This window comes from Gymnoscopelus braueri (assembly GCF_963280865.1).
Source record: "Gymnoscopelus braueri genome assembly, chromosome: 13".
In the NCBI taxonomy this organism is placed as follows: domain Eukaryota; kingdom Metazoa; phylum Chordata; class Actinopteri; order Myctophiformes; family Myctophidae; genus Gymnoscopelus; species Gymnoscopelus braueri.
The window spans coordinates 22,458,016-22,485,860 of record NC_137615.1 but is presented as its reverse complement, the minus strand read 5'-3'; the positions used below and the strand labels follow the sequence as shown (position 1 = coordinate 22,485,860).

General features: G+C 41.3%; 2 protein-coding genes across 2 annotated transcripts; both read right to left on the bottom strand.

The window, feature by feature from the left end:
• Positions 1–95: 95 nt before the first annotated feature.
• On the bottom strand, positions 96–20,546 carry znf652 (zinc finger protein 652). The gene is given in 7 exon segments (XM_080446403.1): positions 96–4,332; positions 4,335–4,880; positions 8,183–8,327; positions 9,879–9,994; positions 12,093–12,240; positions 13,328–14,841; positions 20,437–20,546. Coding segments are annotated over 6 exon segments (2,019 nt in total). The 5' UTR covers positions 14,336–14,841; positions 20,437–20,546; the 3' UTR covers positions 96–4,276.
• A 1,851-nt stretch (positions 20,547–22,397) lies between these two features.
• phb (prohibitin) lies at positions 22,398–27,845 on the bottom strand. Its single transcript, XM_080448446.1, has 7 exons — positions 27,746–27,845; positions 26,735–26,837; positions 26,135–26,296; positions 25,441–25,583; positions 24,839–24,955; positions 24,311–24,406; positions 22,398–23,115 (listed from the first exon to the last, which is right to left on the bottom strand). Exons 2-7 carry the CDS (start codon positions 26,817–26,819, stop codon positions 22,903–22,905), a joined length of 816 nt encoding a protein of 271 aa, XP_080304572.1. The 5' UTR covers positions 26,820–26,837; positions 27,746–27,845; the 3' UTR covers positions 22,398–22,902.

Here is a 27,845-nt window from a genome sequence, read left to right as displayed (position 1 = left end):
TTCATTTAGGCCAACAAAGTTACATGAACACTTTAATGTGCATGTAGTGGCCAATGCTGTTATTATTCAGTCAAAAAGTCAAAAAACACAAAATGTGATAATCATGGCTACTTGTTTTTACTTCTCAAAGTTAGCAGAGTCAGTTAAATGTACATTATCAAAAAAAGGCCCAACATTTCCACTTCTCCTCAACCTCCAGAGACATACAAAAAAAGGACAACCCAGGACAGTATAAAGCTGCACATTTTTGTACCAGATACTCACAATAATAAAATATGCAATGCTACATTAAGTGGTTAAAAATACAAAGGGGAAAAAGTATATTGATTTTTTTTAAACATCTTTAAAGAATATACAATGTTATTTTTTTCTCAACTAGCCAAGATTTTTAGTAGAAAGTGCATTCTATACAACAAAGAAAAGAGGAGGAGAATCATACAGCCAATTGGAACAAAGACAAGCACAAGACAAGAGGAAACTCCATAAGAGAATCCCAACAAACAGCAGGCTGCACACTCATATCCTAAGTATTGATTTAAATCTGTGAGCTCAATGTCAGTTAAATTAACACTCAGGATTTTACTTATGAATTGCAGAAGAAGCTGGGAGGGACTAGTGTAAAACCACCAAAGCAGCAGGACTGTCACACTATGGGGGCAGGTCCATATTAGAGTGAAAGTAAATTTCTTAACCACTTAAGCCCTGTTTTATACATTGGGTATTCAAAAATAGCTGATCTAATCCCCTAAAAGTCAAACATTTTCATCTATAAACATGCCCAAAATAGGGTCCATGTGGTAAAAAAAGAAAGAAAATGAAACTGAAAATAAAAACACATGCACAATCTAAAAGAATTGTCCTTCGTTTGCCACGGTCCCTTCCACACTATCCACCTCCAATCTGATTCTCCTCCTTTTCCCTTTGCCTAAAAACATCCGCTCACCAAATTAATCACCACCACCGCTGTCTCCAATGCAGCCAAAAACATCACTCTCTGCTTCCACAATGCATTGTCAGTCCCTCCCTTCCCTGCGCCTCACTCACGCAGCAGTAAAGTGCAGAGGATACACACAAATGAAAAGTCTTTAAACAAAAAAACAAAACAAGAGACAAAGATCCATACTGCAAAAGAGGCCGAAGCACAGTAGTGAACCAGGACAGGGGACATTTTGATAAGCAAACACTGTGGTATTAAGATCCACAGAAATGGCAGGATACTTGCAGGTCTAAAAACCAGGAGGGACACATAGCTTATCAAGTTTGAACCACTCTAAAGGACTAAATGCCAGCAAGGCAGTAGATAGGTCATGCTGAATTTAATGCTATTGGTCATTTCTGGTATCCCTAACATACACAAATATTGGGGTAAGTTGTGTAAAAGCAGCGCACAAGAGCACCGGGGAGTCAGCCAGACAGACACTGACATACACACGCGCGCACACACACACACACACACACACACGCGCACTGGAACAATGCTCATTGTTGCGCCTGAACACTAATCTCTTAACAGCCGCTCCCATCAAGCAACTAAAACCATTCCAAATACTCAAGAGGCCTTTTCTACCATTTCCTCTCATTTTGAACACATAACATTCACACAATTGGGACAGTACATTAATAAAATGTAATTTCTTGTGATGATTTGAGTATGCTATCTATACAAGAAATGTAAGTGTATTAGAAACAATATACAAATTGCCTTTTAATCTCTAACATTTCCTATGATGTGCTAACCACAGTATATCTACACTAGAGATGAGAACCATTCATTAGTTTGAAACTGAGGAGAGCATATTTTCTGAGAATGTCATGTGCTAACCACAGTATACATCTACACTAGAGATGAGAACCATTCAATAGTTTGAAACTGAGGAGAGCAGATTTTCTGAGAATCGTTTCTATAAAACATCGATAAACAGCATCGAGCCTTTGCCATCATTCCAGATAGGAAACATTCAATAGGTTTTGACACATATTTGCCTGTGTGTAAGAAACTATGTCAATGAGTGTGTACAGTATACTGTAAGTAAATTAAAAAAACAAACTAGATTACATAAAAAAGAAAGCCCCACACCAAACTGTGGAACATAGGTTGATCAGAATATGCATATTAATCAGTTAAGAACTGTGATGAGTAAAGGTCCCAAGTCTGTGTACTGTATCATGTCAAATGACCTTAAACCCGTATCATTTGGACAGCAGCCAAGGGAAGCAAGGTAGAGGAGAGTTACGCACAATTTATACTTTGTCGTACAAAAGTTACGTGCCGAAAATTGCTGATCTACAAGCTCACAACGTATGGTTGTGTTCAGTATTGTGTTCAGTATTCAGTCGAGTGAGTGATGTAATAGGCATTTTCATTGCATGCAGCAATTCTCATTGCCTTTCAGCTTTCACATGGGCTCACATCTGCTAAATGTATGTTCACCTCATTGAGGGATCTGTTAATTTGTCAAGTATCCTGTGGTTTTGGTGAGTTGATGTTCAACAGTTACTCAGTTTTGAGTAACTGTGTGTCGTAGAAAATGTTCATATGGGCCAATATGTAATTAAGTGTACTAGAATGAATGACATTAAACATGTCCTTCCTTGTCAATTCTTTCCACTATGCACTCTTGAAAAGAGAGACCGCTTAAGAGTTTGTTACATTACCTTGCATTTGGCAATAATCACCACGCAAAATCTGTTTCGTTTCTCTCATTCTTATTGTAGCATTGTGCATCCGCAACGCATTGTGAGCTTTTAGATAGGCTACTTTCGGCGTGCAACGCCATTGTACGATGGAGCATAAATTGGGCATGAGAGAGTGTGAGAGAAGAGATATCCAAGTGGGGCCATACTGTATGTGTGACCCCCTCACAGTGGCAGTATTTGAGTCACCTGTTATCTAAAAGCAACAGTACTGAAAGCCGAGGTTTCAGAGGCTTGAGTGAGTAAATGTGATGGTTGTGTGCCTGGGTCTAATTAAGAATCGCTAGCTCTATTCTTTTGTTCATAAAATATGTCCGTCCAAAGGTGAGCTCAAAATGGAGACTTTAAACCATGTTATACTTCTGTATCATGACGCAATACACATATAATTATATTAATTACACTATGAACCTCGAATGGAAAAGCGAAGTTAAGAACTCTATGCAGTATTGGAATGGAAAGCACCATTACACAATCATATGAATCTCTGTACCAGACTCTGCCTGGACCTAACTAACCCAGGTCATTTACCCCCCACCCACGTGACCTATAGCACTGCATCTTGTACTACTGCTGTTGACAATCTGAAGAAAAGCAGCCCCTGTGTCAAAGGACAGACAGAGGTTCTTGTTAGAAGCGTTTAGGACATTCATCGCACAGAACTGTGGGAATTTACACGCATAACACACTGAGCAAATGCTTGGACTTGCAACCATTAGTCGTACTGATAAACTAAGATTAAGGTCTGATGACCTTACTCACAGGCGCGAATACGAAGGAAAAACTCAACGTTAAACGTTCCCATCTGTTGCGAAAGGAATTCTACTAATGAATCTCATCAGATTTCCTAAGAATATGTTCTCATGAAAATGTTTTTCAAACCTGTAAAATACATATATGTCAGTTAAGTGTGGTATCTAAGTAGGCTTCTCAGTTATCTAACGTAACTGAGGTGTACTGAGGGTATGTTAGTCTTTCACAAGCACCCAGGTATGTTTACTTTGCATGTAATGTCCCTTGCCATGTTTGAGGGGAGTCATCCAAGTCTAGTGACCGTACAGTTTAAAGGAGCAAGTCTCCCATTTTCAACTATCTTCATATAATTGGTCCTCACTAGTGCTTATTATAAAAAGGTGCTTCTGTCTACTTACTCTGCATCTCATTGGTGGGCTATGGGCAGTTCAGAAACCTTCCTACCAATGACATTGACAGGGGGATTCCAAACTAATAGAAACTACAACCTTTCTCTTCTTGGAAATTTAAGCATGCTGAAATATAAGCCATTGTTCTTGCATTAATTAAAAATAAATCTTGTTTCAAAGGTTCAAACTTGCCTACCGACGATGATATCACTGGTAGACAGGTTTCTGAACTGTCAACAGCCCTCCTTTTGAGACACGGAGCGAGTAGATGGAAAATGTGAGATATCATAGTGAGCATTAGTGAGGCGGACCAACTATAAGATACAGTTTAAAATAGTTTGAAGTGCTCCTTTAAGAGAAGCTGAGGCAGGACCAGGTACTGTATGTAAGAAGAAAGAGGTGTGGTCCGGTGTGTGGGCTAGTAGGGCCTGGAACATGGTTCAGTGGTGTTGGGGGGCTCCCGGGCCTTTGTCGGGGGGGGGCATGTGGTGCATCCCGAACCGCCGCAGTGGTTGAGGGGCTCGCTCTTGAAAAGGGCCGGGGGTGGGGGCAAGTGGGAGACGGGGGGCACGGACAGGTGGTGGTGGGGGTGGGGGTGAGGCGGGGCGTGCTGCTGTAGGTTCGGGAGGTGCTGCTGTGCTGCGGAAGGGTGCGTGTGATGTTGGGAAGGGGTCGAGTGGAGATGCAGGTGGGAGAAGGGGTGTCCCATGGGGCCTCGATGAGGCACGGCCCCCGCCGACGGACTGAGGCCCAGCGGGACCGGGGCGGCGGCAGCCGAGGGGCCTGGGCCGGAGGACGAGGAGGAGAGGGCGTTGGTGAAGATCCGGAGAGGCACAGGAGGGCCGCTGGCCTGTAGGACCACAGGGCTGGTGACCCGGAAGCACTTCTCCTTGTGGGCCTTGAGCATGTTGGAGAAGCGGAAGCGCTGGCCACAGACCTCGCATGGGTACGGCTTCTCTCCTGTGTGGGTTCGACGATGGCGCTTCATGTTGGGCCGGCTGGTGAAGCTCTTCCCGCAGATCTCGCAAATGAAGGGCTTCTCACCTGCAGGGTTTCAGTAAAGGGGAGATAAGATGAGAGGGAGATCGGGGAACAGCAGAGATAAAACACAAAATATCCCCAGTGAGGGAGAAAACTAAAGTGAATGCGTGCCTTGCAATCGACTCCTTTTAGAGTTAAACTAATGGTCTCTGTTAAGGGATAATAAATATAGTCTAACCATAGAGATCATAGGACTCTCACATTACACAATTATGTGGATCTCGGGCTCCACATAGAAACAGCATGGCTTTAATGTGGATCTCAGACTTGGCTCCAGTGTGGATCTCAGACTTCATGTGACCAGCGTGTGACATCAGCCATCTTACTATGACATATCCATGATGTATGACTTTGGAAAAGGTTTCAGCGCAATCACAGCCACATTGATGTCCATTATAAAATGTAAGTGAAATATTTCGAATAGCATAAATTATGGTGCTTGCTGATCGGTCCAGCAGTTTGCCAAGATTAGCTCCAGATAGACAGACGGTGAGCCATGCCACACACAATGCATAAAGAGGAGACAAAGATAAAAATCGTGTGTGTGTGTGTACATTTTCTATCAATTACACACCTTGAATTATTGGGAGATTTTTTTGTTTTTGTCGCATTCCTGAGCCAATAATTTGATGACCAGCGGAGTCTCAAACTGAGCAGCCACCCGAATGAGTCATCGAATTATTAGCCTCGGAAACCCAGGCTTTTTTTTTTGTTACAAAAGAAAAAAAGCCTGGGGGAGCGATGCACGAACGATGGTCTTGGACCTTGTTATCTCCCTACCAATCAGAGTGCAGAGGGGCGTCGCTCTAAATTTGGTGACGTCAGCGTGCTCCGTGCACAGGCCGAGGGGGGGAGGGGAGGGGAGGCGGGGACATAGATTGGTGAAGCAATAGGAAGCCACGCACAAATCCATGCGGCTGTGTTTGGGTCCGCCCTTCAAGACCATGGATTGAGCTCGTAGCCTCAGGCTATCGAATTATTGGCTTAGGAATGCCATAAAAACTAAAAAATCTCCATGAATTCAAGGCTTGATAGGGTGAAATTGATAGAAAATAAGTCATTGTGTGGTTGAACTACTCCTTCAAGTGGCTTACTTCATATTACACACACACTCTTACGAATTGACTGATTTATATTTTTTGGGTGAATTAGTCCTTTAAGCCTTAATTTTTATCACACATCACTTTGCAAAATGACAATATTAAAATCACAAGATAAACCTGGCCAGATTGCACGATGTAAATACACTGTGCATTTGGCCTGCGAGGCTGACCTTACCACAGTATCAAATCCCTGAACACCCAATTTCTGAACGGTTTCTACCCAGGCTTGTTGAACAAGGCATGAACAACACTGCCTGCCTGAGGTGGTTTTTAACTATGTGAAATATGTGTTTTTCTTTAGTTTTGTACCCTTTTCTCCCCCATGCAGCACAAACTGGTCTTTGAAACAGCACCTTAAGTAACACTGACATACACTATATCTGCCGCTATTTTTTTTTACCCATCCTTATGGCATCACGTTATGCACACACCTGCATATGATGCTAATGTTTCTAAAAACAAGCACACATCTGCATATGATGCTGATGTTTCTATGCGAAGCGAAGCGAGAGTGCGGTCTAGCCAACACCAACGCTGGACTCCTGAATCGCTGCCTAATGTTTCTAAAAGAAAATGTACACACCTGCATATGATGCTTATGTCATTTGCTAATGTTCTAAATATCATGTAACTGCTATCACATCCGCTATCTGTATACAGTACATAACTGTGCTATTTAACCTGTTTTCTATCCCTTTGCTCTTACTCTGTCCTCTCTTCTTACAGAATACCACAAAATGGAGCATGCACAGGGGAAAAAAAGCAACCGTAAACCTGATGTGATGTGACTAATAAAACTGATTCTGAATAACTCTACCTTTATTTATTTCCAATGACAAAGCTAGGCAAGTATCTCTGGACAATTGCAGACTGTCACTGGATGATTAAGGACACCTGATACCAATGAAATGGCTTGAGTTTACCCATTTGATGGGTCCTCCACCATATGGATTGTGTTTTTTATAAAGAAGGCCACTTCTTGCTAGCCTCGATGTGCCTCCCTGGGAAGTGTCTCACTCAAATTAGAAAGATACGAAAGGTAGTAGATCCCCCCTCCCGCCCTTCCAGAACTAAAATCCCTTTGGATCTACATAATTCACATGGATGCCACAATGGCTGGCATATTTTCTATTCAGAACGTTTGAATTTAACCAAAAAGCAGCGAGTTTGTATAGGCCTACGAGGAGGAAGTTAACCCCCCCAAAAAATGAACATTCTCCCTTACGTTTCTCCATTTAAAATGCTAATGGTTTGCCATCAACCCACCCACTTGCAGGAACGCTGTCTTTTATATTCTCTGTGGAGAGGAGATGTGAAAGTGAGCAACGGGGCTCCACTGGAAAACTACTCTCATTAACCTCCCTCTATGGAGTCCTTCAATGTGCCTGCAACCACCCACACCACCATCCCATTGACAGGCTTCTGATGCGCTCTCCAAATGACTTATTCTGAGCTGTGTGTTAGGTGTGAAACTCTTCTAAACGGACAGGGAATATAAAAAAAGGTGCTAGTTAATATGGCTGCCTTCTGTGAGTGTTTGACGTGTTCACAAAACTCAAAACAGCTTGAAAAAGCTAGAGGAACTATGGGAGTTTATGTTCATGTTCGTGTGTGTGGGCATGTGTGATGCCTATTACAGAGCATCACTTGGGTGTGTCCCCCCATGGCTGAAGGCTAAATTGGTCGCTAGCAGCAGCGAGAGGAGAGGGTACAGTAATTACACCTCACAAATAGAAGGGTCCACCCACGCCAGGAACGGCTAGAAAAACGCACAGAAGGAGGTGCAGGCAGCGTGCTCAGTTCGGCTTTGGAAATAGAACGGGCCATGGGGAAAGAAAACCTGAGGGATGTAATAAAGCATGTGTCCGGGTAGTCATTAAAAGCCGCAATATATGTGAGGCAGCTCTTTGATGCGATACCTCCCTTTCATTATATAAAAAAAAAGACTGGGTGAAGTCTCTGTGCTCCTACCACTGCAGCAGTCTTCTAGTGGACGCCCTGTTTCTTTCCTTTTTTAGATGGGTGCACAGAGACTGGCTGACTGAGAGAGTGACATTGTTTGGCTCAGTATTGGTGTCCGAATAATTTCCTAACTCTTGCAGACAAATCCCAAAAAGCAACGTTCGACAGTGGGAGGCTTTCGATATGAAAGAGCCTAAATGCTGCTAGGTGAAAGTCTGTCCTTGTGACTTTGCGGCTCACCCGTGTGTGTTTTCATGTGCTCGTCAAAGTACTGCTTCATGTTGAAGTCCTTGCCACACCACTGGCACATGAACTGCTTGTGTCCGATGTGAATGCTCATGTGTGAGCGCAGCTGGTACTTGTACTGGAACCGCTCGTCACAGTTCTAGAACATAAGAGATCCAGATAACACTAAAACGTTAAGGACACACAGTCTCAAGGTCACATTCAAATATCAATAGGACACACAGTCTCAAGGTCACATTCAAATATCAATATAATATATAACAGTATAACCATGCATGCAGCACCCTCAAGCACCTCTTTGTTTTTCTTCTTTCTGCTATTCTTTATCATTCCTTTGTTATGGTTTAATAATGCTTCTACAAGGTTGAGGAACCAAAACCAAGGCATGTTACTCTTGTGTACTCGTATTTAAGATGTAACAATAAAAATCTTGAATCTTAGAGCAGACCCAGACCTGTTTAGCTTTGACCTTCCATTCCAGTAGCCTGCTAGGGTGCTCATTTGAGAATGGACTTTATGCTTACATTACTTTAATTACTGCTTAGAGAAGACCTGCTGAGGAAAGACGGAGGGAACTATACAATCAGATGCCCCTTAACAGGCATGCAATCAGATACAGTGGAATCCCTTAAAGTGTACAACCACAGAAACATACATCAGGGAGTAGTCGGCCACACATGTTCTCTACCCACTACCCGTTCATGTGGTTCAACCACATGAATTGAAGGCCTTGGGTGGGTGAAACATCCTCTATATGTTAAAGGCTTCTGCAGAACTGAAGTATTTGGACACAAGTATATTATCAACCATTATGAGCAGAAAAAAAACTGGCTTGGAAAACATTCATCCTCCTCAACATGGTCGAAACGCATCCAGAACCCAGGCTGGTTAGAGTCCAATGACAAGAATGTCTATTTAATGTATCTAAAGTCCCAGTGAATTGGTACGCCATGTGTGTATTCATGGTCTAGTAATGTTTGACCTGGGAACAGACTTCGGAGCACACATCTGCTCTGAATACATAACAGTACAATGAAACATTATGCAAGGGACACTGTACAGACGAAAGACTATTTTAGGAGCAGTTACAAACAACCACACAGTACAAGTGTCCCCTCTTACTGCCTATTTTCAAGCATGAATCTCCTTTTGTAACAAATGCACATTAAAACAGACTGTAAGGATCTGCCAGTCAATGTTTGAGTACCGAGTTCAATGCCAACAGATACATTACACAACGGTACACAACTTAGCATGGTATACCTTCAACAAATATGAGGGTGTTGTCCATTTGTGTGTGAACACACACAAACACACACAGGAATGTGTGTGTGTGTGTGTGTGTGTGTGTGTGTGTGTGTGTGTGTGTGTAACTGTACTGTATAGGTTCATTCAGTCCATCAATCCAGTTAAACAGGATTAAAGGCAAGGCTGGGCAAAATGTTTATGCATTATGAGTGTATGTATTGGTAAAATAAAAAGACCCAACTATTATACATGGATAGGTTGCCTGAAATCTGCATAGTTATTGCTTTTTTATCTAGACCGCTCAGATTTCAGTCCTCTGCACTGAATGTTATGTCAATCACTTTTAATACAGTTAACTACTCAGCTAATTTTGACAGCAGCTGTGCAACATGGAAGAGGGAGACAGTGAGAGGGAGGGAAAGAGATACATTGTGTTTCTCACCTCACAACGAAAGGGCTTTTCCCCAGAGTGCTGGAGAGAGTGAACCTTTAACGACATACTGCGTTTAAAGGACTTCCCGCATGTCTCACATGTAAAAGGCATGTCCTTGGTGTGAGCTGGAGAAGGGGGTGGGGGTTGAAAGGAGAGAGGACAAAGACACACATATTGAGCCCTGGATAATGCAGAACTGTATCCAATTCCAGACAATTTATACAAATTAAGACACTGGTGTCTAGCTAGTCCCGGTTTCAATTCCCGGGCCAGTTGGACCATTTGCTGCATGTCACTTCCCTACTCTCTCTCGTTTCCTGTCTCTCTACACTGTACTATCAATAAAAGCAGAAAAGATTTAATAATAAGAACCCTTGATGCTGACATGAGCTCAATCTCCAAACTATGTGCACTATTGTCCATTTCTGGGGACAGGGGAAACTTTAGGTAAAAAAAAATTGATCAAGGTTACTTTATGAGAAACTTGACATAGGAAATGAAATGAAAATGACATAGGATGAATATATACACTTTATTAATTGAATGTCTGGAATTGGACAGTTATGCTAGCTGATGAGGTATGTTTTTGGCAAAAGTTAGCATTACATTGTCACATGAGGGAAAAGTATTAAAGGTAGGGTAAGTGATATTTTTGGATTAAAACAAAAAGTATTGTGTTAAAAGGTTAAAGCACTATATTCTGATAGTAATCATTGCTATAGAGTGTTTGTTCAGTAAAAGGAGTCTCCCCGTCTCTCCAGCTCTTTAATAAACAGAAAATACATTTTCTGGTAGGTGTCAAAATCTCAGCCAATCAGGAGAAAGTACCCATTTTAAGGTTCATTTTTATAGTGTTCCAGTTCCAATTTTGCCTGCTCATTTCTTAGTGTCATCACTTCCAATTTCACTTGTTTAATCTATATCCTGATTGAGTTCTCTATCCTGATTAGATAAAATTGGAAATGAAACTGAAACTGAAACGAAAATGCATTTTCTGTTTTATAAAGAGCTGGAGAGACATGGAGACTCCTTTTACTGAACAAACACTCTATAGCAATGAGTACTATCAAAATATAGAGCTATTTAACACTTATTTTAACCAAAGAAAATCACTTACCCTACCTTTAAGCATAAAAGTACAATAATGCAAAAATCACAAAAAAAACAAAACAATATACAGGCACCAGGTATTGATTCTTTCATTAAGCTCTGTCAAAAGCAATCAAATAAGGTTCAAGAAAATGCAGATGAATTCTCAAAAGCATTACATTTAATCTCCTCCTGGATTAATCTGACCCAATATCCCCATATGGATAAATAGTCTAATTACATTTCTCATCCACTGTGTGTAATGTTCATTCTCAACAGTGTGAGAAAAAATGTGTAATAACATTAGTGATATAACAAAGTCTAAAAACACAGCAGTGCAAGGCATATTAAGAAATGCAATATTATTTTTACGTGATAATGATAATATCACACCAATTCCTAGTTCAGACCAGAGATTCACAATGAGACAGAACCATTTTAGGCCGTTGCAGAAAAATAATCACAGCGGTCTGAATTACCATGTTGCAGGGCAGCTGATGCCGGCTGATTTTCCCTGATGAGATTCAACTTATCAAATCACAAGCAACAAGTTTCAGAACATAACATAAATAATGATCATCATATCTGTTGCTCTCACAACTGTTATACATATTCTGCAGGGACGCCTTTCCAAAATCTGAGCACTGAGGTGAGGTCCCAAATGGCATCACAACAAGTGCATGGCTAGTGCACGATATCTTATAGGGAAATACTATCCGATTTTTCACGCATGCATGATAATGGTTGTTCCCATACTTGGAAGGGACGGGCCTGTCGGCTGTTTACTGTATATCCCGTCGCCCGGAATAGAGCTAAATAGAACAGGAAAAGATGATGGGCTGTCAGGTACTGGAGTTTGTGCAGAACGGAAGTAGGCCGACATGACGTGCAAGAGTTGTTGCTGTGGAAACGGCAATCGGTCTCATCTAATCGCCTTTGATGTGGACTGTCCAGTTTTATAATGTTGCAATTTCTGTTGAAAGTGGTTGCAAGGTTCAGCTTGGCTCATCACAAATCTTTGGTCTGAACTAGGCTTACGAGCCCCTTTATGATCCCATTGGGGTGTGGGAGGTTTAGCATAACGCTGTGCACTGCCCCACTGAGCACAGCAGGATAGAACGAGCCTCCACTTACCAACCATGTGCTTGCGGACATGAGCCATTGTGTAGAATTTCTTCTCACATATCTCACAAGAGAACTTCTTCTCAGCATAGCCGTGCACAATCTTAATGTGCTCATGTAGAGACCACAGCTTCTTGAAAGATTTATTGCAAGAGACGCACTGAAGAGGACACAAAACACACACAAAAAAACAAGAAACAAGTAGAACCAGTTAGTAAAAATGAGTTTCATGGCCGTTTTGTAACCCTACAACAGGTCCACCAGACACCATGGCAGTAGATGGTTCCCATTTGCCTCAGCTGTTTTATTATGCTCTGACTCCCTCTGCTGGCCAAATTGTTTCCTACATCTTCACCAATTAAACCTTCAGATGCCTGGAATAATCCCTATGCATCTTCAACCTTCAGTAGACCAAATGGTTTAACAGAACAGCAGGCAGTATTTCAAGGCTGGCAAAAGGAAAAAAGGCAGGACGCCTTGCACTGTGGGACTGATACATAAATACAAATTGCTCACAGCAGCCACACGAATGAAGCATGCTTGTTTATTTAATCAATCTCATGATTCTCTTGATAAAACAAGTCAGGGTCAGCTTCCCTGTGGATCTCTGACCTCATATTGATAATGACAGTCTTGCCCAAATGTGGAACAGTGGATCTGAGATTATGAATTTACAAAATGTGAAAGATATTCACACAAAAAAAGAGAAATACTTCACAAATCTGACCATCTGCTATGCCAAGTTTATGTGGTTTACCCTAGAGGTACACTGACATCATCCAGGGATCCAACAACTGAATTCAATCTGGTTCAGGGTGTAGCCATTTTGTAGTAATTACAGGGACAAGATTGGAACACAATAGTGGTTATTTGGTGTTTTCCCCTACGTGTTTTTGAGGTATTTAAAATATATAATATTTTTTTCCATGCACTTTCACTAATGTAAGGGATAATAAATTGACAAATCCTCTACTGAATTGCCCCCGTGGGATCAATAAAGGTCCATCTATCTATCTACTGCTTCCTCCTACTGGCCAAAGAAGTATTTAATTTCTTCACGTTTAAAATGTTTTCAAATATTTAACAAAATGTTTTAACGAAAGTTAATGAAATGTGATCATAATGAAATGTGCACCGTAGTATTGTATAAATCAAGGAACTTTTCAGAGAAAACATGACAAAGACGGATACATCACAAACGATGCAACACAAGTTATATCGGCCCAAGGGCTAACATGCAACATTACCTGAATGTTCTTCTCACAGTCAGTCTGCTGGTGCAAGGCCAGCTCACTCTCCAGGACGAACTTCTTGCCACACTTGTCACAGATCTGCATGCGCCTGTGTGTGACATTCATGTGCTTCTCCAGGTACCAGCGCGTGTTGAACACACGGGGGCACTTCTCACATATCAGCACCTCCTTCTCCTCGCCGTCCATCTTCCCCCCCGCGGCGGAGCCAGCAGAAGAGGGAGTGGCCCTGGCCGGCCTCCGCTTCCTCTTGGGCTGCTGGCCGCGCTTCCGCCTCCCTCTGGTGGCCATGGCGGCGGCAGGCGTGCTCAGGGCCGATCGCAGGCTCTTCCTCCGTGGCAGGCTGGCCACTGTAGCGCTGCTAGCTGCACGACGCGCCCTCTTAGATCTCGTTCTCCGACTTTCAATTTCCTCCTCCTTGCCCTCCTCTCCATCGTCAGGACTCTCTACCTCCTCCTCTAAATCCTCTTCATCACTCAAGGGTGAGCTATCTGGTGGTGGTGCCACCTTGTTGTCCACTTTGGATACATGGAGGGTCTGATTGTTCAAGTTGACCTCGACGATGATCTGCGCACGCTTGAAGTTCTCCTGCTCTACCTCGCCATCCTCATCTTCTTCCTCCTCTTCTTCGTCCTCCTCAGAGTTCTCAGGCGTTCCCCCGTTCCCGGCCTGGGACCCCTGCGCCCCAACCTCCAGCCCTGCTCCTCCCTCTCTGTAATACTGCTGCTGCTGCTGTTGTTGCTGCTGTGGGGTCACATGCTGAGTGGGCAACTGGCCAAGGGTCTGGTCTCCCATGGTGGTCTTGGTCGCAATTTTATTGTCCACCAGCACAGAGTAAGGCTTACCTACACCTTCACGCTTATTCAGGTTGCTTGGCAGGTCCAGATCTTGGTTAGGGGAGTGAAAGTAGGATTGGGAGACCTGTGTCCTGCGGCCTTCCTCCTGAGACATACCGCCAAGGCTATGGACAGTCGCCTCTTCCTTGAGGCTCTGGCAGGATGTCATGAAGAGAAAGGGCGAGCAGAGGGGAGATGAAAGCAGGCAGGGGACGAGAAATAATGCAGCGTTGCCTTGTTAAGACTCGCCTAGTCTATGAGGAGGGGTAGGGGGGACAACACCGGTCCCCCACCCCTCCCGCTACTGGAGAGAAAGGAAGGAGAGGATGAGGGCAAGATAAATTCAACCTGACTCAAAAAGGGCTTCCATGTTTTCCAAGGTAGGTAAGACAGCTGGAAAGACATGCAGTTTGTTGCAGAGCTTTCCCCATACGTCTAAGAATCAGACTTCAGAATCTGAGTTTTGGTTTCTCTGATAATGAACATTTGAAGCTCCACTTATTTTCCGATGGTTTAAGCCTCACAGATTTGGTTTTCCTCTTCAGGTGGTTGATGTGCAGAATTCCTGGCTCTTTACACCTCAGAGCAGAGCAGGTAAAGATGGGCTTTAATGCCAGACGCTGAGCTGCAACAAGGATTTCTGTCTTGTTTCAGGAGCCATTTACGAAGTGTGACCTAGGAAATAAGAAATACATGACACAAGTTAGAAATGGTTTTCCGTTCTACGTAAGAGGTTGTCTCTGAACTGAAACTACAGCCAATATAAAATGTTGCAAACCAAGATTCAGCACTACAAACCAAGATTCAGCGCTACACTTCACCGCAAGAGTTTCAGTGTTGTGTGCGAGTCATAACCACAGGCTTCACAAGTGTATGAGGTGAAAGAGGCTTCCTGATTATCTATTGGGGCACGTAACCCGAGTGTAAAATCAAATGTAATGCAGAGATTGTCTGGCAACTGCATTAATACACAATCATTACACGCAATCTTTAATTCAACATTTTTTGGATGGTGGTTTGATGAGTGTAAGACCAGAACCTTGTTAATTACGTTACAAAAATTAAGAATATACCATGTTGAAATTAGCCAATTCTACAATTACCATAAAATTCAAAAGCTCTAAAAGAGACAAACAGTTCAAAAAACTGTATAATTATGGATTTATACATGGTTTGTTGACTTCTCCTGTACACCTGTCATCAATGATTGAATACAGATGTGCAGAAGACTAAAGACTTAAAGAGTAGATACAAACTATATTCTGTAGGTAGGCAGAAAATAGATTTAGATTTTGACTTGTGACTGGCTAGGCAAACACTCTTTTGTCAATTGTCAATTCATAATAGCATTTATATTCAGACTAGTGCGAACAGTACACCCAGTCACAAGGAAAAAAACGGGTAAACTTAGGTTGATGCTGGCACATTTATCATCTTTAGCAGTCCAGTTCATCTTTAGCAGTCCTGCATACTGTAAACTAAACCATACTGTAAACTATAAGCATGCATTTACAAATTGATGTCATTCAGAACTTCTATTGGGTGCATGGTCTCAGAACTTTTTCTCAGAACTCCTAGACACCCAGATGTCCTGTCTCTCAGAAATTGTTCGGAAAGCTTGTCCGAAACAAAAAAAGATCTGCCGTCAGAAGGAGCATGTATTGACCTTTATTTTGGCTGCCTGGTAAAATAGGTTGTATAATTCTGTATGTAATAATATTCATAGCCATTGTGGTTTGAAGTTTCAAACACTCAATGATATAGAATAATTGACCACATTAAATATATATTTAAAAAATAATAATGTGAGCTAACAACAGTTTTAACTAATTACTTAAGATTTCTGCAAATGTATTGGATCTGTATTACCTCACAAGCACACACATTTTCACTGTTACAGAACGGAATGTAACCCACAGTTATGGAGAAATCATCGCAAGAACCATCACAGGAAATTGCGTATCAATTTTCCTATGAGTAATGTGAGCAGATACACACACAATAAAATAGTTGAGTAGGCCAATACTATACATTGTTTTATTTATTCACCACATCATAGCTGAGCAAAGTGGACAGAATACCAATTTGGTATGCATAAATAAATCACTTCATTTTGGTGATGATCTCGTTTCTGATGGTATTGTAAATGTATTCATGTAACCAATAATCTGCACCTGGGTACTGCTCTATGACTCGGTGTCCTGAGTGACAGTTGGTTGACCCCAAAACCACTAGCAGCCAAAATACTATGTGCACACTAGGGCGGTTTCTGTATTTGCAACCACTCCGAGGAGCACAAACACATTTCCTTTATCAAAAGACAACAAACATCCTCTCGTCTCAAGACAGACACATGCCTTCACTTTGCCTCAATCTATTCTCTCCAATCTAAAAGACTAACAGATATAAACTGAGGCCATTTCAAAAATGATTTCCATTTACCCCAACCATTAACAACATTTCTCTTCTAATTTACAGTTAAGGTAGATAAAAAAAAAAGAACAATGAGCGAGAAACAGAGAAATCAAGCAAACTGACACATTGGATGTTAGCCAGATTTTAATCCCCAGTCTTATCAGTATAGCTTGCCAAGCCCCCAAGACAGTCCAAATCAGTTTTCAATTCTTAACATGTAACAACATAACACGACAAGGTAAGCCAAGTGAGTCTTCCTCTACGAGTCCCAAACTACTGATGGTTTCTGAGAACCTTACTCCTCCTGTCCTTTGATCTTGTTGGAAGGCAATAAACAAAGAGTGAAAAACAGGCATTAATATAAATAACATCCGTGACACGGTATACGCTAAGCTAAAGTCAAAAGATGCATATTGAATCTTACAAACTTGCATGCACGCAGTGCTGTGGTTAAACGATTTCTAATTTGTTCTACACAAAGTACTCTCATGCCGAGATGCACCTGTCTTCCTGTGCATGTTCACTCTGATCCTTTCCAAGAACTGGACAGCAGCTCTGAGAGCATTAACCCATTTAGACCTGAAGCCGATTCTAAAAACGCCTTTTAAATCCTGACTCAAGTTTTCGGGAAAACTTCAAATATTTATTAAAAAATTACAACAAATGTATGTTGCTATACTGTACATAGCAAAAAGAAGAACCCCAAAAGGGGTTCCCGTCCTGAAAGGTATAGTCACAAATAGGGGTTACCGCCCAAACTGGGTTAAGACCAAGGGGGAGGGCAAACTGTGTACTGACAGAGCAACTCAACTCACATGGCTGCCTGAGACACAAAAGTCTAACAGATTATCCTGTGTGTGGATGATTGAATAATACTGATAATAGTATGAGAAACTATAACAGCCAAAAAGTAGTCAAACTATTAGAGAATGAAACAACTTGGACATAAATTCAATTGAGCTACCAAGAATCTATATCAAATACACCAGGTGCAAGGTCAAAATAGAAAATAAAGGCAGACTATAGTATCTATCAATCAGTCTCTTTCGCAAGTAAAGACATTAGCAGCAGGTATGGTATATAGAATCATCATCTCTTGTGCAAGTGAGAGACATTTAGCAAGAAATATCACTTGTTTAACAGCCCGATTCCCAAGGTGTTGCTGTTGGACATTATCAGCCTTACATATCCACTCTCGATAGTCTGTACATGATGATACAGGCCTAGATGCTTTCATGGATAAAAGAAGTATGCAATGCATGGGCATACTTTTTTATCCATGAAAGCATCTAGGCTTAATGGTGATATATTATAGCTATACGTGATACTTTTGCCTATATTTATATTTATTTGCATTTATAGCTCATATTGTGCTAACCGATCAGTCCAAGTGCAGATGGCCAGGCCAGAATTTATCTTATCTGGCTTATTATTTTGTTTTTGTTTTATTCTTGAATCTTAGCTGACATAGATGTATCTCTTTAGTCCTACCTGGATCTGTACTGTGTTTCAAGCCTACTGCAGTGCTGCTATGACACCTGAATTTCCCTTGTGACATCAATAAAAGTCTGTCTGTTTATCCATCAATCTAGTCATCCATCCATCCATTTAAACACAACATCAATCAACTTTGTTGCGGATTACCCCAGGTTAGTAAAACTTAAATGGATCAAGAGTGATAAATTCACCGACAAACATTCACAACTGTCAAAACACACACGCAAACACACATAACATCACGGTTATGTAACCCAAGTTTGGTAGAATCCTTGCACCCGCTGCTTATCGTTGGCCGTGATGAGTCATGTCACAGTTTCACTCACAGTGAAACAACTCTTTCGTTTGATGTGGGAAGTAGGGAGGCAACAGACTTCTCAATATCGGTACTAATTAGCCTACGCCATTATATTGTCAGATCCTGAGGTCAAACATAGTTGAATGATAATGATTTGGCCTTTTCAGTTTGGACAGCTTTCAGAGATTATTTTTGCTCCATATATGATAAAACAAAAACAAATAAAGAATCAGCAACCCATTGGTCAACAAAACAGTCTAATTTCACACTAAATGAACATCAATTACACTTGACCTTTTATAACCCCTAAATACACTTCATTGACCATTCCCCCTATACTGGGCCCCCTCCTTCAATCTACACCAAACCTCTTGGCCGAAAATAGACGATCTACAAGCTCACAATGATTCACGCTGTGATGCGTTGTGAGCTAGATCTGCTATTTCTTTACTAAATGTTCGCCCTAGAATAGGGATCCTAGGGTTCATGTTGGAAAAGATAACAAGTAGCCCAATCCTCATTTATTTTCTGTATCACACAAAGCTCATCAGATGCTAGGCTTAGACTTGCATGGCAGAGAGGACCAGACTTTCCTAAAAAACAAAACTGTAAATACCAAGAGAAAGGACACGCTAAATACAAGTCTCAGTGGCTGACAGTACATTTGAAGCATTCAAATAATGCACCACCTTCACCATGTACACCCTGCTCCCTCTTAGTATAAACTTGAATAATGAGCTTTCCATTTCACAACTTAGAGAGTAACATGTGAGGGTTCACATTCCTGACTCCATCCAAACTCATAAGACCTTAACCAGCACACTGTGTGGTGCGCTGCAGGGGTGCTCCATGCCCATGGAGGTATTTCACCCTACTCACTGCCTCGGGTAGCGCCTAAATATTTTTGGCTGCCTCTAGAGCAGTGGTTCTCAATGTGGATTCCAGGCACTCTCTGGGTTCCTTTGGGGGGGGGGGGTCTAAATTGACCCTTACAGGTCTGTAACCTTACAGGTCTGTAACTCTGGAACCAAGTTAAGGGGAGACCTTGAAATGTAAGTTTGAGAACCATTGCTCTCTAGAGTAATGCCAACAAGTCTGAGGCATCATGGGAAACCAAAAACTACAATGTCAATTATAATTGTCTTGCATATCAAATGTGTCCAGATACACTACAAAGAAATAGATGGAGAGATTAAAGATTCATGCAGAGTTCAATTTGTTCACTACCAGACAGCTCATTCAGGAAAAAAATGTTGGCAACATTCCAGAAAGGATATTCCTGGTGTAAATGATTTTAAAAAAATGTGCTTGATCAAAGCAATAACAAATAAATACGGTATACACATTTAGAAGAAAATACACACCTTTTCTTCTAAAGCACTTGCATTAACACAAAGGAAAACGGACAATAGTGTCTGTATGATTTGACTTCAAAGGCCAACCTTTTGACCTGCGCTAGTCTTACGAGTCCAGCGCTGTGTGCAGCAAAGAAAGGGTTAAACCAAAAAAGGCAACATTGAAGCCTATTCTGAAGACCAGTAACATTCTGCAGGCCTGAGCAACTTGGGCTAGTTAGCCAGCTAGCAATACAACTACTAACTGCACGCACATGACATGCTAATTTGGCCATATATATGGTATTAGCTTGAGGTGGTTATGAGACTCTGAGTCATATAACATCAGACACCCTGTAAAACAATAATGTAATTGTGCCACCATACCTTCACAAAAGGTATTGTTAGCCGACTTGCATTAGCTTACCAAAGCTAAACGACTTTCACTTTTTTTTTGGGTGCCCAAAACCGCCCCAGATCATAGCTAGCTAGCTTTTAGCTAGCATTGATCTTTATGTAACATTCACAGCCAATGTTGCACCTTTATTTTAAACCAGTTGACAATCGTCTGGCACACACGAAAGTAGATGAAAATCCGACGTCAAGCTTCGTTAGCCGGGGTAGCTAGCTTGTCGTGCAAAAAAAGCCCCGCTTTCCTAACAAAAAGCAGACTGTGCTGTGCTGTGACAAACCCACTGAACTCGACTGTCACAAAGTCAATATTACCTTCAGCTCACACGCCATTAACATCGAAGCTACGACCCCCCCCCAGCCTCCGTGTGCACGTTTTTCGCATTATCTCGCATCGTACAGGATCGTCATATATGTGTATAAATAAATAAAACAAGTTAACGTTCAGTGTGTGTGTGGTGCTGCTGGTTGGCTTACCTTCGCAGAGAGCGCCCTCCCTCTTGCATGATGTGCAATCAGAGTTGCACAGATTCAGCGTTGCACGCGCCTTTCTGGCTGGCATTCTGCATCCCACCTACTTTACGTGTGTTCATGTGGAGCAGTGCTTTATACCAGACAGAGGTGGTTATATACGAGCTATAAACATGTAAGTAATGTGTGTTTGTTATTGTGTACGTATGGTACGTATGTGCACCCTCAACACCACTGGAACCCTATCTATTCGCTACGTGGCCCGGGCAAGGTCTCGCGGGTACGCTACGCTACGCACCAGTCCCGCGCTCATAGGACCTGCAGCGTTCAGGCCGCTGTCTGTCTGTCTGTCTGTCCGTCCGTCTGGTTTGGAGGCGCGCGGCACCATGTCTACCCCCCCCCCCCCGTACCAGACAGGGCACGACGCGCGTGCACGCCGTGAGCTTAATTAATTGACCGCGACGTGAATTGAAATGTAGGGGGCTGCCAACTCCAGCGATCACACAACTATAATAACAGTTAACTTGGCTTACGTCCTATGGAATGTGATACAAAAAAACAAACAGAATATAAGCAGTGTGTGTAAGCACTGAATATTTTTTTGCCATCATTGTGAATGTATTATTTGAGATTTCATATTAAACCCACTAACTTCTAAACCCACTAGCTTTATGATTCAAAACAAGTTTGACATTTTTAATTAAAAAAAATCATTCAATTTGGAGAAACAAAATACTATCTGCAGTTGATCATTATCAGCCGAAGACTAAAGGTAGTGTGTGCCATTACTCAGTTTCAAGAGTAGATTTTACTTTTGTCACTGCTCAGATGTTCAATCAACAAACATTTCTCATTGATAAGTGATCACATTTTGCATGGGTGAAAAAGGCGCCTTCTTTGTTCTTGCACAGAAAAAGCTATGAATTTTCAAATGTCACACCATCATCATCTGACAAAAATGTACCAAGCTGAAGGTATATATTAAATAGTAAAGTCTAATATTTTAGTATGAGGTCAGAAAGTGAACCTGGATAGATCTTCCATTTGTCTTACATGTGATGTTCTCTTCAGTACATTAAAACTATTTAGTATACCACTACAGCTAAAATGTATTGTACTGTATCCCAATTAAAAAAAAAAACTATGCTATTGATATGGATCACCTATTCCATCTTCATGCTGTAATTGACAAGGAACTAACATGAAGAGTTCAGTACTATCGTGTTCTCAATAAAGGAATAGGAACAGGAGGCATATGGCGCTCTCTTGTTGCGAGTAAATCAGCTTATACTATGAAACCAATAGAACATGATTATTTGAAAGATAGTCATCTGTTTTCGATCCACAATGACAAAATCTATTAGTAATCATAAACAACATTGGGACCATTATAGCACCACATGGACTTACAATTAACAGTATGAATTGGTGTATAAGCCTATTTAAGGAAGATGTAAAGAAAAAGTAATCAATTGGATGTAGAAAGACAATTTTATTGTATTGCTAAATAGAGGCATTTTGGAATGTGGGTCTTTACATATCCTCCACCCAAGGTAAAGACATACCAACAACTATAAAGAATGTATACCGCTCTGATGGGCATGCTGCATGTACTTTGAATCAAACAAGGTATTGATAATGAAATAATTTGCAGCCTTCTTTCTAGCATGTGCAACAGTAATCTGCCAATTTCAAGAGATATTTCTAATTGTTGATCATTTCCCTAGAGAGAGTGAATGCAACGGATTCAAAAATGTAGCCAACTTTGAGAGATGTGAATATATTCATACAATACTCTGACAAGCTTGTCTAAGAGAACACAACTGTTTAATGGCTTTGTTGTCATTACACTAGTGAAGCATTTAATATATCAGCCAGCAAGTATCAGACTTTAATATAACCCCAACTCTTTTGACTGTAAATTGAAACAATCACTTTTTCATTTCCTTATTTTCCACATCACAAACTCCACACAATAACATGCAGGTGCTTTGCATCTGCGACGATATAAACAAAAAACAAATCTTACCAGTATCTTATTATTATTATTACCATACATGGACGAATCAACGCCCTCCACTCTTCCACACACACACACCTAGAACTTCATCATATCCTCATCCATCATGGACCTTCCACTCACTGATTCTCTCACCACACCATGTCAACAGTGCCCAGTCTGTAGTTGTTTGGAGAACGAGTGGAAGGAATTAGTGTGTGAGAAGTTGGAGAGTCCTCATCAAGCCTCCCCTCCATCGCCAAGGTGACAGCTGGTGACAGGAAGAGGGTGTATACAGGGGTGTGGCGCTATCACTGAGGCAGCTGGAGCAATGTACCCTGGCCCGCGGGAAGGTACGTGATGTTGCGAGAACGAGATAGCTGGAAAGCGATGTCCTCAGCAGCCTCTAGCTTACGCAGCTCTACCAAGCCATCCCCAGCCTCCTGCAAGGAGTTGGCAATGAGTAAGGCAGCCTGGGAGTCTCCCTCTGCTGAGATGATGGCCGCCTGCTTCTGCTGCTCTGCCTATAAAAGATGAAAAACAGAAATGGTTAAGTGTATTTTTAAACACTTATGGTCCTTAACCCATTGACTGCCAATCGCGTAGATCTACGCGAACCTATTTAAAGCCGCCACGTGCCAATCGCGTAGATCTACGCGAACCTAAAAAAAAAAGAAAAAAATGTTTGACCCAAAGACCAAGGAGATATGATTTTTCGAAGATCTAGACTCCTATCCACTTCCTTGTTAACTTAAAACTTCTGTATCTCGGCACCTGAGTACTTTTTTCTTTCAATGAAAAATCTCTGGCAGTGGGCAAACGCGGCCAGAAAAAATTCAGGCAGTGAATGAGTTAAACATTGGGAGCATTTATATTGTTTACCAATGCATTTTTAAATTGTTTATTGTCATGCTCCCAGTGTGCAAGTCCTTTAAGTTTGGAACCTCCCTGTTCATTTTAAATGTGCCGCGTACTAGCTTTAAAACGAAATGTAGGCGTGTTGTTTTTTCAGGCTTTTCTTGCCTTTGATTGCTACAGTGTAGAGAGACAGGAAATAGGGAGAGTGAGTCAGGGAGTGACATGCAACTAAGGTCCGCTGGGCCCGGGAATCAAGTCGGGGACTCGCTGCCAGGCATCAGAGCCTATGTGGTACTTGCCTTAACCACTCTTATCACATAGGAGGTGAAGATATTTTTCACCTCGCTTCAATCCCGATGTAAAATATTCAGATTGTTTATTAGTTACGTTCCCGGTGGGTTAGGATCTTTAATTTGGAACCTTTAAAAACTGAATGTCAGGTACTATGACCATGCATCTTTGTTTTGTCTTTTTTCTTTTATACTTTATTGAGTCAAAACATGTTAAGACAATACCTCATTAATACATTTTCTGTTAATAGACATTTTGACCCGACATTTTGTGTGTGCAATATATATGTAAAAAGACTAAAAACCCTTCATTTATACAAAAAGGGGGACAATGTATCATTGATGACCTCTTTTTATGTGAAGCTGCGTTCACACGGGAAGACATCGCCCAAGTTGGGATATTTCAACTTGAGCGAAGACGAAGAAGAGATACATTTTGTGCAGTCACATAGTCGAGTTCGCCTCATTCGCGTCGTCCGAGGTAACATCGCAAAATCTTTGTATGTAATCACGCCGCACAAAAACATCTTCACCTCTTGTGTGAATGCAACTGAACACAAATATTCATTACCTTTTCCACCACAAATCGGGCTCTCTCTGCCTCCTGCTGGGCCACCTGCTTCATTTCAACAGCTTCTGTGAATTCCTTGCCAAAGGTTAAGTGTGTCTGTTGGAAGAACATAGTAAAAGGAAAAATCAATTGGAGAGAAAATCTCCAAAAGTAAGGAAATGAGGCAATATACGTTTTTTTTAGTGGCCCTTGGGGGCCTTTTGGGTGGACCTTTACCGGTTATGTTATTACAACTTCACACCAGAAAAGTAGATACATGTCTAATGCTAATGGGAGCAATATGATCACAATAACTTGATCTATGTTGTCATTTACGTAACAGACTAGAATGAGGTAACACACTTACTCTTGTGTCAGCCCCACACCGCCCCCCATCCCCAAAAACAAAACAAAGAAATTCAGATTTGCATGTGTAAATGTCCATTTATGAAAAGGGGCAGATCTGCAGAAGTCTTTCATCTCTGATTAGCCACCTACAGGGCAAAATCAATTTGACAGCATTAAATAATTTTACCAACTGGGTCATACCAATGAAACATCATCCAAGATGAGACCAAAGGTGGAGGCTCTTTCAGTCAGGTCCTCACTGACCTGCCGGGACACTAGCTCTCTCTGGGTGATGAGCTCACCAGCATCAAACCGAGCCTGCAAGGTACACAGAATCACAAGTTCAGTTTACAGTAAAAAGAATTTAGCAGCCAAGTGCACAAATCTGGTTGGACATGTTGACATATCTATTAGGGCTGCAAATGTTGATTATTTTCTTAATGTATAATATAATATGTTATATGCCAACAAATAAAACTGACTTTTTATAATAGACTAGATCGATTAGTCCAATTAACCACTTAAGCCCTATTCTACAATTCATTGTACAAAGGTTTTGCACAAAAATAGCCGATGTACAATTCAATATCACAACGCATGCTGATTTGTTGTGAGCATGTAGATCAGCCATTTAAATTTGTATATATATATATATATACATACACACACAGTGTCACTATATGTACATACACACACCCCCCGGGTTGTATTAAAATCTATTATTTTTAATAATGAATTACATAAATTAGTTCGATTAACTGTTGCATCCCTAAGAACTATTTCTAAATATTTTCAATACGCACCACTACAGCCTTCAGGACTTCTGTAGTAATAGAGGGCAACACCCGCTCATCGTAGTCCTCTCCAATGCTTGTGAAGATCCGTGGAAGCTGGTTAGTCACCGGCCTGAACAGGATACGCAGCGTGATGTTTACATTCTGCAGATCTGTGCGGTTTATGGTTGAAAGATAAGAGTTCAGATAATGAGATTAACCGTCTAACTATGTGAGACTCAATGAAGTTAACTTGGGCAGAATTGGAACAAATTAACTGCCTACATACAGCCAATAAACTTCCGATGCATCCACATCCAATTTGAAGGTCATATGACTTGGAGTCTTACCTGTTCGCCTCTGAAATTAGCCAAAGAGACTTACATATTGTTTTAAGTACTTGTGACTTAGCCCTACCCTACAAATACATTGTAAAACAATTGTGTGCATGTATAGACAGGTTTCTTGTTTACTAACAGTAAAAACTAGCAATACAGCTACATGATAGACATGCCAACTTCCCTGCAACACATTTTTAGGACATAATGCACTTAAGACCAAACGGTGAAAAGTACTAATAAATAAACTAATAAATCGTGTACTGTACATTGGGAGGATTTTTTTAATTCAGTTATTTTCCACAAGTGACACAGTCTTGCGACAAACGAGCAAAACAGAAGGCCAGGACTACAAAAGCTATTGTTTATGAGAGTTATGATTGTACCTTTGCTACCAGTGATGACAGGCACATTGCGAGGGCGGGAACGGCAGTCAAAGATGATGGGCTTCTGGACCCAGGGGATGAGAAAGTGTGTTCCCTCACCAACCACATCGTCTTGCACTCCTCTGAACCTGTCAAATATGACTGCACGATGGCCTGCGTCCACTGTGGCAAAAAGAATAGTTGCACTTTACATTTGAAGGTCTGACTACAGCACTGTACACAACTTCCAAAAACCGAGCCGATCTACTATCTCACAACACATCGTGATGTTACACGTTGTGAAATTGAGGATCCATCTTTAATATTTTCGCACAACATTGTTGTGCAACAAAGTATGAAACAGGGCTTAAGCTGTTAATTGATTTGTTTCTTCTTTTTTTTTTTTTATAAAAGCCCTTCTCAATTATTTGATTCATAATAATCAACAGATGCAATCCAACACAGATGACAACATCCTTTTAGGATTTAGGACAATTTAAAAGCATAATATGCTTTTAAATTGTCATGAAGCCTGTGCAAGGACTAAGGTACCCCTACTGCATCTTAAATGTAGAGAATTAGCTGATGCCTTTACCCAGAAATACTTTAATCGGCACTCACCATTGAAAAGGGCAGAGTTCACCACACCTCCACCAACCGCTATGGCCAGACCCAACTTTCCAAGGGACTCGAACAGTTTTGCCATGACAGAAATGAAGTGACACTGCAAGAAAGGCAAAGCGATTTAACAAATTCAAAATTACACCTTCATGACAAACTCAATTCTGTACATAAAAACATTTCATATCATCAGTTATTCCACCTTTTAACTTAGCCGCAAGCAGCTCTTAGATTCAATTTTTAATATCTGGAATCTAGAGTTGCAATACCAACCCTTGACAGCCCATACATCCAAACAACCATCCGATCTGAGTAAACTCACCAATATTGCAGCTGTACGGAAAGCTTGAATTAGCCTCCTATCTGCAAAGTTTGTTTCATAAAAATCCACCGTAGACAGCAAAAACTTTGCAGATAGAAAGGATAATTCAAGCTTTCCGTACAGCTGCAATGTTGGGTCAGTTTAACGTCGTTTAATACTATCAGATCGGACTTTTCTGGTTGGATGTATGGGCTGTCAAGGGTTGGTATTGCAACTCTAGATTCCAGATATTAAAAATAGAATCTAAGAGTTGCTTGCAGCTACTTTTAACTTATTGCTTTGGCCTTGAGGGGTAGGTGATGCCATTACGGAATATATTAGCCAACTAGCTCGTCGGGTACAACAACTAGCATGTACCCCAAAAGGATACGCGGTCTAACCAGGTTAAATGTACGTTGTAGCGGTCATGTGTAAACATAAGTAACGTTATGAATGATGACGGATCAACAGCTCGTGTCATTCAGATCAAACTAACGTTAGCTAACTGCACCTACGCATGTACATTATTCAACCACCGGTCTGGACATGAGTGCTCAGTCACTGTCCGCGTTACTTCATCTATCTACGTCGTAAAGTGTATTTAATAACGCATCAGATAAACATCACGTATTATTAGATCGAGTATCTTAGCAGCTGCTACGCAATGAAACACATATTAGAGTTGTGTGAACTCAGATGCACTCACTCACCTAGAGTTTAGATCAGAGTATAAAGTGACCTCCACCGACGCAATCAGAACACATGAGATGTGGGGTTTCAGGTGCGCATGTGCGGGATTTTGTAACATCC

Excerpts from the sequence above, each read along its gene's own strand:
- phb (XM_080448446.1), bottom strand. The coding sequence starts at position 26,819 with ATGGCAAAACTGTTCGAGTCCCTTGGAAAGTTGGGTCTGGCCATAGCG. Across the intron at positions 25,584-26,134 it reads TGTCATCACTGGTAGCAAAG|ATCTGCAGAATGTAAACATC; the intron begins GTACAATCATAA and ends TAAACCGCACAG. Across the intron at positions 24,407-24,838 it reads TCTTGGATGATGTTTCATTG|ACACACTTAACCTTTGGCAA; the intron begins GTATGACCCAGT and ends TTCTTCCAACAG.